At 38.5% G+C, this 13,192-nt stretch overlaps 1 protein-coding gene across 1 annotated transcript in view; it reads right to left on the reverse strand.

Moving 5' to 3' along the window:
• Window positions 1–11,658, reverse strand: part of LOC131684346 (pre-mRNA 3' end processing protein WDR33) — a 57,635-nt gene extending 45,977 nt beyond the window's left edge. The window contains exons 1-3 of the mRNA XM_058967141.1: window positions 11,032–11,658; window positions 10,700–10,969; window positions 10,417–10,568 (exon numbers count right to left, since the gene is read on the reverse strand). Coding sequence (XP_058823124.1) covers window positions 10,417–10,568; window positions 10,700–10,969; window positions 11,032–11,292 — 683 coding nt within the window. The 5' untranslated portion in view covers window positions 11,293–11,658. The remainder of the gene's footprint in view (window positions 1–10,416; window positions 10,569–10,699; window positions 10,970–11,031) is intronic.
• Window positions 11,659–13,192: the final 1,534 nt, after the last annotated feature.

The following is a 13,192-nucleotide window of genomic DNA, read 5'->3' on the forward strand; positions in this document are numbered from 1 at the left end:
AATTGCTTAAATCTACCATGTTTCACGGCAACAGCAGAGTCGTACCTCTTTACCATGACAACCGACAGCTTTCCTATCTGTATATTCCAAATCCTTTCATAACTAATTTTTTAAAACTTTCCTACTTAGTAATTTCTAGCTAATTTAATGTCGTTAAAATGCAAAGAAGATAGAAGTAGAATAAATTGTTATACAAATTAATAACATCTAGGGGAACATGGGGATACTTGACCAAGCGCAAGATTCTATTTTTGGCTATGACGTCTTCTATTCGATTCTTAATTATTTTTCAAAAATATTTTTATACTTGTTTCGATCCCTTAAGTTAATTTTAAAAGTTTTGAATGAAAAATCCTTTCCTTATAGAAAATATTCCGTAATTAATAAATTTGCATTAAATGATGTAATTTTTATCAAACTTTGTATGGACATATCTACTCATCGCCACAAAAAAATCCCACCTCAAACATGAGTCGATATATTTTAATATTAGCCAATAAAGTTAGCAGTGATAGACTGATTTCTTGACGTGTGAACATGCAATGTAAGCAGTACAGTTAATCCTTAAAAATAAATGCATTAAAAAAGTTGAAATTTTTGAAATGCAACCCTTCTATATTTTTTACTGCTACCTAAGGATCTCGACAATATGGAACAAAATAATTACAGTATGTTTTATGTAATTATTTTTTTGCCATGATTTTTCAAAATTCTATTGGTCAAGTTTCCCCATGCCTTGGTCAAATCTCCATAAAACGATCACAGAAAAACTTTTATAACTTTCGAAAAATTAAATTATGAACACGCGCAATAACTTCCCACATTCTTTCACAATGACTTTTGAGGGATTGAAGGCTTTTTTAGAGATTTATGCAGGTTTAACTGAAAATCTGGTCCGAGTCTCCCCATGTTCCCCTATATAGTTCTTCAAAGATTATATTCCTGTTAAGTTTTAGAAGAAAGTTGAAAGTTTCTCTTGTTCTCGCTTTCCATGTAATACCTCCTGGAATCGCCATATATGCCTTTACCGACTGCATTAATCATTTGCAATAAAAAGTTTATAATTTTTAGTCAAAGCAAAAAATGAAATTGATCGCCAACACTCTTGTATTTTTAAGCCGGTAACCGAATCATGTGATAATTGAGTTTGCAGTGGCTTGTCAAAGCCTTGGTCAGCATGCCGCAGTAAAGCTTCGAAAAATGTGGGAGATTTTTCGAAATCACTGGGCACGGTTGTTCTAGAAACGCCTTTGTCTGGCGACACGACGAGCCAAGAATGCGATTACTAAGCATTGCGTTTATCAAACTCGAGATACATGCAGATACCCCATGACTGCGCGTCGCTTCCAGAATAGACTGGAGGGACACATTGTCAAAAACACCCTCAATATCTAGGAATACACCCAAGCTAGTTTGCTTGAGCGAGAAGGCTTTCTCAATGTTACAAACAACATCGTGAAGCAGAGCGATCGCAGATTTCCCACGCTGATGTGCATGTTGCATTTTGTGCAGTGGATATTCAACTAAATTAACGTTCCTGGTGTGATGATAGATTTCTCCAATATATGCGATGCTCGGACGAAGCCCAGGATTTTTTCCCTTATCCAACTTGTCGAAATGTAGGGCGGGCTTAGGACCAACGAAATCAATTGCTGAACCTGCCCTGGCCAATTCGACAGCCCATTCATTTCCAGTAATACCGGAATGTCCGGGCCCCCAGACAAGGTAGGGTGATGAGCCCATTATCGCTATGTTTCTATTATCACGTTACCCATTTGAAGCCGTTGGTTAGAGCAGTGTCTGCCATCTTTGTTTGACGCATTGAGTCAAATGGTAGCGCAACAATAGGGGCACTCGATTCGTGTTTTCGTTGCGCTCAAACACCAGAATTTCACTGTTTTCAGCGCATGTATGTTATTATCTTGGTACTTAACAACGAAGCAAAGCTGTTGATGCCAATTTGTACGCATTCCATTGTTTGTAGGCCGAGTAATTAATGAATCAGTGAGGCGCCCTCCTTAGTATGGTAAAAATAGGTACTTCACCCTAGATAGTGTTGACAATGCTTAGTTTTTCGATTTATCTGAGCTAAGGGCCTTGATTGCAGCCTGACTATCGGAGCTGTAGTTTATAACTCTGCCGGACAAACTCAGTTCAAGAGTCGATTGCACCTCGCACATAATCGCAAAGATTTCTGCTTGGGAAGTAGTATACAGTATCTACCTAGTGAGTGCGATTGTTCCAATCGCCATTTTTTGCAGATGGTTTATCTTTGACTGGACTGTCATCACCTCTCCCCTCTGCCACCACACAAGGCATCCGTATGACAGTATTGGACGTACAATTGTGTAAATCCAATAGTATTTAGATTTGAGACCCCAGGTCTTTCCAAAAGTTCGTCTGCACTGCCCGAAGGCCATGCACGCTTTCTTGACTATGAACTCAATGTGACCAGACCAATTCAGATTGGAATCCTATATAACTCCAACGTATTTGACTTGATCTGCACACAGTAGCTCAGAATCAAAGAACTGCGAGGGACGAACCCCGGTTGTCATTCGCTTCTTCGTGAAAAGGACTATTGAAGTATTGTTTGGGTTAACTGATAATTTATATTGTCGACACCACTGTTCGACAGCCCTCAATGCTTGTTGCATTAAGTCAAAGATTGTTCCGATGCAAAGTCTAGCAATAAGTATTTGGTAATCGTCAGCAAACCCGTAGGTTGCAACCGGTTGGAAATCCAAGCTCATTGAAATCCTTCAACAAGCCGTCGGCACCCAAGTTCCATAACAAAGGTGACAGAACGTCCCTCTGAGGACAAGCACAAATACTCAACTTCCGTATCTCCGTATCTCAGCCTGTCGCAGTGACGAGCCAAGAATGCGGTTACTGAGCATTGCGTTTATTCAACCCGAGATACATGCAGGTATCCCATGACTGGAATAGACTAGAAGGACACATTGTCAAAAGCACCCTCAATTTCTAGGAATACACCCAAGCTAGATTGCTTGAGTGAGAAGGCTTTCGCAATGTTACAAACAACATCGTGAAGCAAAGTGATCGTGGATTTCCCACACTGACATGCATGTTGCATTTTGTGCAGTGGATATTCAACTAAACTAACGTTCCTGATGTGATGATCTATTATCCTTTCCAAAGCTTTCAGAAGAAAAGAACTTATTATTAATTTTTTTTATTATTTTGATTATAGAGGTTTTAACCTTAAGGTCATTCGCCTCTTCGGGTTAGCAAAATCTCTTATAAAACATTTCTAACCCTATGTGCGGGGTCGGGACTCGAACCCAGATGCGCTGCGTACAAGGCAATCGATTTATCAACTACGCTACGCTCACCCCTAAGAAAAGAACTTAAGCTGATAGGCCTAAAACTCTTGGATTCTTCATAGCTTGAGCGCCTCCCTTTGGGAATAAATTGAACAGTTATTTCTCGTCATGCTTCCGGGATATACCCGGTAGCAAGACGGGAAAGCATAATCTTTTTCTAGACATGTTTGAGAATATCAAATCCCTTTTGCAGTAGTACGGGAAAAAATCCATCCTTTTCGGGTGATTTGTATGGAGCAAAGCTGTCAACTGCCCACTTGTACGATTCAGTGGAAACCAATGTGCGTGCTAACGCCCACGAGTCCATTGTTCGTTAGTTTTTTTCGATCCAAAAAGTTACCATTTTGCATGTTTTTGCCTTTCTCATATAAAGAAAGGCTATGCAATCACTGTAAAAATCGACTTTTTAACGGAGGCCCGGAGAGCCGAGTGTCATACACCATTCGATTCAGTTCGTCGAGATCGGCAAATGTCTGTGTGTGTATGTATGTGTATGTTTGTGTGTCATTTAAACTCACACAATTTTCTCAGAGATGGCTGAACTGATTTTCGCAAACTTAGTTTCATATGAAAGGTATAACGCTCCCATAAGCTGCTATTGATTTTTTAGTTGATCCGACTTCCGGTTCCGGAGTTACGGGTTGAAGAGTGCGGTCACACAGCAAATTCCCATATAAATTGGTACCACCATGATGTTCAAATGATGTAAAACATATTAAAATTGATGTAACATTACTCTAGTTTGCGGGTCTGGATCACTAATGATCAATCAAAGCAGGTTTGACCACATTGGCCACCGATAACAGTTCATGACGCCCCCGGGGAACCCGCCAAGTTCCTTAGCTAATATCACACCCATTCCCCAACGAATTCTCTACCGATTTTTACAAACTTGATTTCAAATGAAAGATACAGTAATGCCATTGACTGCTGCTGAATTTCATTCGGTTCTGACTCTTGCTTCCGGAGTTACAGGGGTGTTAGTAAGGATACACTGGAATTTCCCATATAAATCGGTACAATCGTAATACCTCAGAGGCTAAAAACTATTGAAATGGTCACCAAATTACTGCTAATCGCAGATCTAGATCACTGATTGCCAATCAAACATTCTTTGAATATATTGTCCACTATCGACGATTCCGGAAGTCCGGAATTCCGGGCATATTACACAAATAAAGTCACATCGGTTCTTCGGTGATGACTGAACCGATTTTCTCAAACCAAGTCTCAAATGGAAGGCAAAATATGCAGTTGAGTATTGCGTCGCCGCCCCTCCCCCCCCCCCGCCTTGCCCTTACACCTCCCTCCTTCATCACTCCCCTCCCCTTGGACCACCCTCATGCCCGCATTTCCTTCATCCACTCCGTATACCGAAATAAGATGAAGGATTTCTGACTCATCCTTCACTCCCACTCTACTAACCCCCCATTCCCTCCACTTTCAAACCCATTCCACCAACATTTCAAAGTATAATCACATGAAGATAACATTGAACTCATGCTGATTAAGCTAATTAAATACTATTCTTTTGCCTTTCTCATATAGAAAGGTTACGCAAATGCTCCAAAAACCGACTTTCTAACCGAGGCCCGGAGGGCCGAGTCTCATATAACATTCGACTCAGTTCGCCGAGATCGCAAAATATCTGTGTGTATGTATGTGTGTATGTATGTATGTATGTATTTATCAGAGATGCCAGGTACTTTTTTCAAATGTCTGCAATAATAATTTTAAAAGTCTGGGAAGAACAAAAAATGTCAGGAAAGCTAGTGTAACCAAAAGCCTTTTTATTCAAAAATCTGCAAATATCTGCAACCAAACTAAAAAATCTGCAAATATCTGCAACCAAACGGAAAAATCTGCAAATATCTGCGTCATCGAAAAAATCTGCAGCTTAAATTAAAAGTCTGCGAATTTGCAGACTTGTCTGCAAATCTGGCATCTCTGGTATTTATGTATGTATGTATGTATGTGTGTATGTGCGGATTTGTTAACAAAATGTCCACATCGGTTTTTTGGAGATGGCTGAACCGATTTTTACAAACTAAGATTCAAATGAAAGGTATACTATTCTCACAGGTTGCTATTGAATTTGATTTTCAACCGACATCTTGTCCCGGATTACGAGTTGAAGAGTATGGTTACAAAACAAAATTTGTTGATTTGTCCACATCGGTTTCTCGGAATTTTCTGAACCGATTTTGACAAATTTGATTTTAAATGGAAGGTCCATCAGCTGCTGTTGAATTTTGTGTGGATCCGAGTTCTGGTTCCTGAATTACCGGGTGATACGTACGATCACGCAGTAAATCTCGATTCTAACGAATTCTGCGATGAATGTAAAAAGGTGAAATTTTTGCCTTTCTCAATAGAAAGGTATTGCAATTGCTCTGAAAACCGACTTTTTAACGGAGGCCCGGAGGGCCGAGTGACATATACCATTCGATTCAGTTCGTCGAGTTCGGCAAATGTCTGTGTGTATGTATGTGTGTATGTATGTATGTGTGTGTATGTGCGTATGTGTGTGTATGTTACCAAAAATGTCACTCATTTTTCTCAGAGATGGCTGAACCGATTTTGACAAACTTAGTCTCAAATGAAAGGTGCAACGTTCCCATAGGCTGCTATTGAATTTCTAATGGATCCGACTTCCGGTTCCGGAATTACAGGGTGATGAGTACGAACACGCAGAAAATGTCGATTTTAATAAATTCTGCAATGAATGCATAAAGGTGAAATTTTTTCGAAAATATGACCACAACTGCTTCGATTTGTAGTATTAGGTCACTAACATCCATTCAAAGTCTATTTGGCCACATTGGCCACCATCATCGGTTCCGGAAGCCCCGGCGGAAGTATCTAAATTCAGAATAACAGTCACATCGGTTTCTCGGAGATGGCTAGACCGATTCGACTAAACTTGGCCTCAAATGAAAAGTATTGCGTCCCCGTAAATGGCAATTTAATTTCATCCCGATCCGATTTCCGGTTCCGGAGTTACAGGTTGTGGCGTGCGATCACATAGCAAATTGTGATTCAAACCGATACTCCGATGAAAGCAAAAAAGGTAAAAATTTCGCTAAAATGTCTCTCAAACAACTTAAATTTGCTGTTCTAGGTCACCGACGGCCAACTAAACTTTCGTTCACTTCATTGACCACCATAGACGGTTCCGGAAGTGCCCGGGAAAAGCGGCCATCTTTCAAAATTTACGAACTTACATCAGTTTCCCGGAAATGGTTGGGCCGATTTTCACAAACTTAGTCCCAAATGATAGCTATAATATCCCCACAGATGTTTATAAAATTTCGTACGGATCGCTTATATGGGGCCGGAAATATAGACTAAATCGTCCGATCACATATGAAATTCCCATATAAGCCGGAACTCAATTTTTTTTTTCCAAGGGGGGAACCCATGAAATTTCAGAAATCGAATTCGTATTTTTGATGCAAAACATCTTTAAAATGCATGAAACGTCGAGATTTTATGTTATCTCGACAAATTTTTTTTTTGTAAAAATCGACTTTTTGGGACTTTGCCGATTTCGCACCTTTTTTCAGTTCAATATTACCGTGGCTGTTTTTTCTTCTTCAAAATTTTTGAACTCGAATAATGATTTATTTTCCTGTATATAGTTGTCATGTGATGTACAATAATAAAATGTAATGTATGCATTTAAAAGCTTTTAATGAATATAAACAACGCACACATTCTCGTGATTCGTGATTGAGAAAGGCACAATTGCACCGCTAGGTGGATTAAAATAGGTTTTTTTTAACAATTGTTTATATGAATGAAATTAAAAAGTGTTCTGCGCCTCCTTTTTATTAAAAAAAAATATCACATATACTACTTTTAGTACCTAACAACATTCCGTCGAGAAAAAATGGCCCGCCATATGCAAATAAGTTGTTTCACGCCAATGCCGCCGCGTGCACTGCCCATATAAGCATAAGAGTCCCATATGGATTTTTGTCGAAATTGAGTTATTTGTTGGATTGTATTCTGTATCACCACTGGATCACAGTGCAGAAATAAGACTACCAGATTTGTTCAGAAATTATCGAAAGAAATAACAAAACATGGTTGTCTCATCCATATGACTCAATGAAAATGTAAATCTTGAACAGCTTTTTCTCCGGCATGCTGTTTTCCCATATGGGATTCTTATGCTTTTATGGACAGTGCAGATTTCGTACAAATGATTGAAGGTGTAAACAGCTTGCGTTGGGGCGACTCCGCGTTGACCAACATGCTCGGTGCAGGTTTTGTTGCATTATCAAAGGATAATGAATGAAACCGCGACAAGATAGCGTGGTAAACATTTTTTCGGCCTAAATAATATTGCAAGACAACATTTCACCGTTAACTGAAACTGTTTCTGACATTTGTGCATGTCCCCTGTACATAGGCATTGAAACATATTTATACATCAAAAGGTCACCAGTTAATGATATTTATGAAAATCGAAGTCACATCTATTTTTGGTGCATTTTGACAACTTCTCCCGTCTTCCCAGAGCCGAAGAAAATAGTCAATATAACCAGTGTTTTAATTTATATCAATGATTTGGACTTGCGAATTCAGACAATTTATTACAGATTTTACAGGAATTTTTAATATATTTGTTTATTTTTAGAATATTGTATTGAGTAGCACTCATCAACCCTTATCTCAGGTTCCGATTCGCCAAAAATTTCATGTCAGTTTATGGAGATCGAGTCGAACCGAATGTTCGCCTGTTTCGACTCGAAGAGACCACACAGACCAGAAAGGGCTGCTCATCATTTCTGAGAGCCGGTGTGCTTGGCCGAGTTAAATAATCATATAAACAAGTCCTGAATAATTAATTATCTCTTAGGGCCAGTCCTGCACTACCCATGATCGCAAATCAGTCCCACATTGAATTATTGAAGGTTAGTGCCAATGGTGTTTGGGAGTTAAACTCGACCCACAAACCGCAACCCCAACAGAATTCAATACCAATCTTGGAATGTCGAAATCACGAGCAGTAACACGTAACGATATACCCATTTGCATCGAAGCAATTGCTCGACGAATACTATACTGCCCTTAATCGCAAGTCAGTCCCATGTTCTATGGGATTCCCTATCTACATGGGACTGACTTGCGATTATAGGCAGTATATTCATCACGTTTTTGTGTCTTTCGTTTATAATAATGATCCATTGTGCAAAACATAAAAGTACATTACAAATATATTTCAATTTGATAAAAAAATATTTTTTTAGCAAAAAAAGGCGGTCGGATTTACCCCACTATTTAGAGGTCCGATTCCACTTACATTTTCTATGCAATCACTTTAACAATCAGTAATATCCTGTTTAGTCAATGATGCACCAAAATCAAATCAAAAGTTGTAAAAACACACTCATTGTCGTATGAGCATCTCAATGTAGACTAATAAAATGCTGTCATGCCACCATTATGATTATTTTTGGAGCTCTACTTGACAACGACGCGTAGTGCTTCCGATTTTCGATAAAAGAGGGGGGACGGGTTTACCCAATGGTCGGATTTGCCCTACCTTACCTTATGTCCCGATTTTGTCAATGTCCCCGGGTAAAAACGGGACTTTACTGTATTAGTATATTCTTTAGAACATGACCCTCCTTACAGTCAATTAATGATTAGTAGGGTAGACGAACCCTTATTCATCTCATTAGTCAGGAAGTCACACTATTTCGTTGATAACTCAACTTAGAGTGACTGGATTACGCTTAAATAGGTATCATCATCTTTGCTTCGTTCCTAAGAAGCAAAACAGTTAAAATTGCCTGGAAAATGGTCGCGTTTGAGCGAAGTGTAAAGTCGACTACAACGTACCCTTATTCATTCTACCATTTGAGCTAATGCGTTGAAAAAAGATACCAGACGCTGCTCTAATGTGTTCAAATGGGTGGAATGAATAGAGGAGCTAATATGAATTAGGGTAACTCTAGTACAAGGGAAAAAAAACAAAAAAATGTATACTTTTGGGATGACCAGAATAAGATTAAACAGTCAGGTATTAATAAATCTTTCACTAATATGAACATCATAATTTGTTTGATTACCCATGTATAACCTGGATAATCTAATGTTGAACAAAATAAGGTTGGACTTTAACGAGAAAATCAAACATTAATAAAAATTTAAAATTATTCTTTATATACCAGGGGAGGATAACAAAAATTGTGACATGACATGGGAGTTAAATTTGGACATTTTTTGCGTTACATCATTTATAAATGATCCCTAAAGGCCTACCTCATTTGGCATATTGATCATAAAATTTAATATGAACGACAAAATAAGGTATATTTGGACAGAGTTCCTCAATTACAGTTATTAAGGACGAAATGCTTTTTTAGGAACTGCAGTATTCAGCGTAATATTTTCTTGAAGACTATTCATTATTTCCCCTAAGCCCGAGTTTTAGTATACAGAGCTAGTTGTGGTGTAAAACTGAAATGACTGCAGCCATCTTATGATAACAAAAATTTGTAAGGATAGACATTGAACAGCTTGAAATTGTTAAGATCTATGGTTTAATGATGCATTTACAATGTAACAAAATAGTACAGCGTCACATCAGACGACCTAAAATTAATATATTTATGGATATACTCAATCGCTCACATACATTCACACACGCTCATGTCATGGGGGTCATTTTTATTGGGAAACAATTATACTATCTACAAAACAGATAGATCCACACCCATATATATATGACGGAGGTCCTTCAGCTCAACTACTACTTAAGGCAAGGATAAATGATGCGAGGATAGATCCCTAACAATTTTATTGTCATTGTATCTAGAGACGCACCCAAAACACTCGAGACAGCTTGCTTTTTTCCTTCTGGAAACATGCCCTTAACCCCGTCCCATAGATTATTTGTAAAGAGTAGATCAAGAGAACAAAAAGAATATACTTAAACGTGAGCTGAGAGGTTTCAATAAGACGATACACAAGACCGGTAGCCAGCAGAAGCCAACAGGGATCCCGTTGGTTAGCTTCTGGCAACGGCGGTTTGCTGATGCTGCCGCAGTAGTACCTGATTCCTCGGATTGGTTCCTTATGTGCTTGGAACATCTTCACGTTGTTCATATTGGATTGCCAATACTTGACAAATCCGCTGTGATCACCGGTAACCATCCAGTTGTCGTTATGAGACCATACCATCGTCCGTACTGATACATCGTGTGCCTGTGGTTAGGGAAAGGTTCAAAATCAGCGTCGTTGTAACAAAAGAAAATAAAATTGTTATATGTGACGCTCTTATGGACGATTCTGACCAACAGTTTGATAACACGCACAGCTGATACTATCGCACATACCTGTAGAATAGTCTCAAAATTAAACGTCAATCCGTTCCACAGCGTGAATTCACCGGAACTAGCACCAGTTACTAGCCGCCGCCCCTCTGGAGTCCAAGCAAGTGTGAAGATTGGGCAACGCATTTTGTTGGTCGCCGTTTTGACAAACCGCGTAGTGACCGCGTTGATGGGATTGTCCATATAGCTCGGAGGTGGTAACATTTCCGGCAGGTATATGTTTTCTGGTTGTAAAGCGTGTCGATCGCGGTAATCTCGCTGCCAGGTGCGATTCTATGAAAAAAATCATGTTTTCAAATTAGACTGCCTATTTTCAGAGTTCAAGGTCAACTCACAGCCAAAGCTTTGATGATGGAGGCATTATAATCGACAGTTTTACGCATTACCGATTTTCGTAACCGTTTACCATCGAAATCATCCTGTGTCATTGGTAGACCTCCACGGAATCCATTGAAGTGATGATACGGACGATGGTGATAAAAACTATACTGCGGCTTCTGGGATTGCGGATTCTGATAGCTAAGAATCCGGTTTATTGGCGGAGGATTGGCAAAATTTGTTGCCATTGGATCCGGCGGCGGATGTGAAAACTCCATCTCATATATTTGAAATCTTTCAAACAGTTGAAAAAAATCTAGTTTAATAACGAATTTAGTTTTTAATATTCTCGCACTGAAGTCTTCGACTTCTATTTTTCATGTTCCGCCACAAAGCGATGGTACATTTTTTTGCTTGTGCGAGGTAAAGCTACAGCGCGAATTTTTCACTTATTTACACAAACTGATCACATCTCAAATGAGAAAATTATATACCAACACCCAGAATACAAATCTTTGAAAAGTTTTCACTGTATTTCATTAGGATTTAATCAAATAAACCGTATTTTATTTTTTTTACTTTGGGATTATGAGCAACGCGTGAAATAAGCAACCATTTTTGTCCCGTTTGACGTTATAGTTGACGTTTGGCAACCATTTAAAGAAAACGTATAAAAATCGCGAGTGCTTGCAGGGTTGAAAAAAAATAAATTTCTAGGCCGAGTGATATGGCTGCGTGCTGCATGTGGTGCAGAGATATATTGCGTTACAATGATTTTTTTGAATATTGTACGTAGCATTGGAAACGCGCCATTTAATCATTTTGAGGCGACGAATTGAATTGGTATATTTGATAATAAATGCTGAAAAACGTCAAAAAATATTTATTACCCAAGTTTAATATGTGCTAATTGTTTACTTCAACTTAATTTGTCAATAAAACTGACTAAAAATGGTGCTTTTAAGTTTCTCAGCAGTTTTTCTCCACACGAATCAATCAGCTTATTTAGAATGTCGTTAAAGTACTGCTGATAGATTTTTATGAAGATCTAACACACGATGTGGAAAAAACTGCTTTTTTCGTTTTCGATTTTTGCCCATTCACTGTCCAACCTTAAAGTTTCAGGTTTTCGTATGTTTTATTTACAATAAGGTTTTTACCTAGGGGCAGATCACTCTAGGAATGTATAACAAATTTGCATCAACTTAGAAAAAATGCATTTAATTTCCATTTTTGCATCAACTTTGCACTCCCTCGCAGAAAAGATTACTTAACAATCGTCCTACGCTGATCCACTTTGTTCGATGTTTTGTTGAATGTAGGGCTGTTTTTTGTAGGGTTTTAACGTCTTACACGCAACGCAAAATACATTGCACGCAACGCAAAATGCATTACGAATTTCTATTTTGATGGAAAGAAATGCATTTAATTTCGCTGATTTTTAAAAATGCATCACGAGTGATCTGCCCCTAGGTTTTTACACAAAATTGCACCAACTTTTTTAAAGTCATTCATCCCAAAAGAAATACATTGCGACGAAACGTACGCCGAATAGCACTACGAATCTTACTGCGACGACGTCACGTCTCCTTTGGAAAGGCACGGACAATAATATGAAATTTTGAGTATCGTAAGGTTATTCATTAATTATTTCACATTGGTCATAGGGGTCTCTATCAAAATACAATTAATAGCGAAAATCCGTACGATCCATTACTTCCCACTTAGAAACGCAAAAAAATTGTTTCAAAATCGTTCAACACGAGTCCAACGATGAACATCTGGTGAACGGTTATTTGGACGTCGTTCAAAGTTGGTCCAACGAACGTCCTTCATTGGACGACTTTGAAACCAACCGTTCTATGGGGCTATTAGGGAAAAAACTAGGGGTGGGTAATGTCAAAGACGATATTTTAGATAGAGAGAAAAACTGTGAATTTGGCTGCACGATTTACCAAGCTATATATCACAGAAACTTGCATTAAGTTCGGAAAACGTATCACGGGATTTGGGTCCCTGTGTATTTCAATTACTTATTGTTAAAAAAGACTCACAGCTCAGTTGTGCTAACGCATTGAGCGGTTTCAAATAAACTTTTAGAGTAAAAAAAAACGACGCTAGTTAAGGGAACGGGAAAAGTAGAACTTTATGATGTTGGTATTGTCCACACCTTTATAT

This window comes from Topomyia yanbarensis, chromosome 2 (genome assembly GCF_030247195.1).
Source record: "Topomyia yanbarensis strain Yona2022 chromosome 2, ASM3024719v1, whole genome shotgun sequence".
NCBI lineage: Eukaryota > Metazoa > Arthropoda > Insecta > Diptera > Culicidae > Topomyia > Topomyia yanbarensis.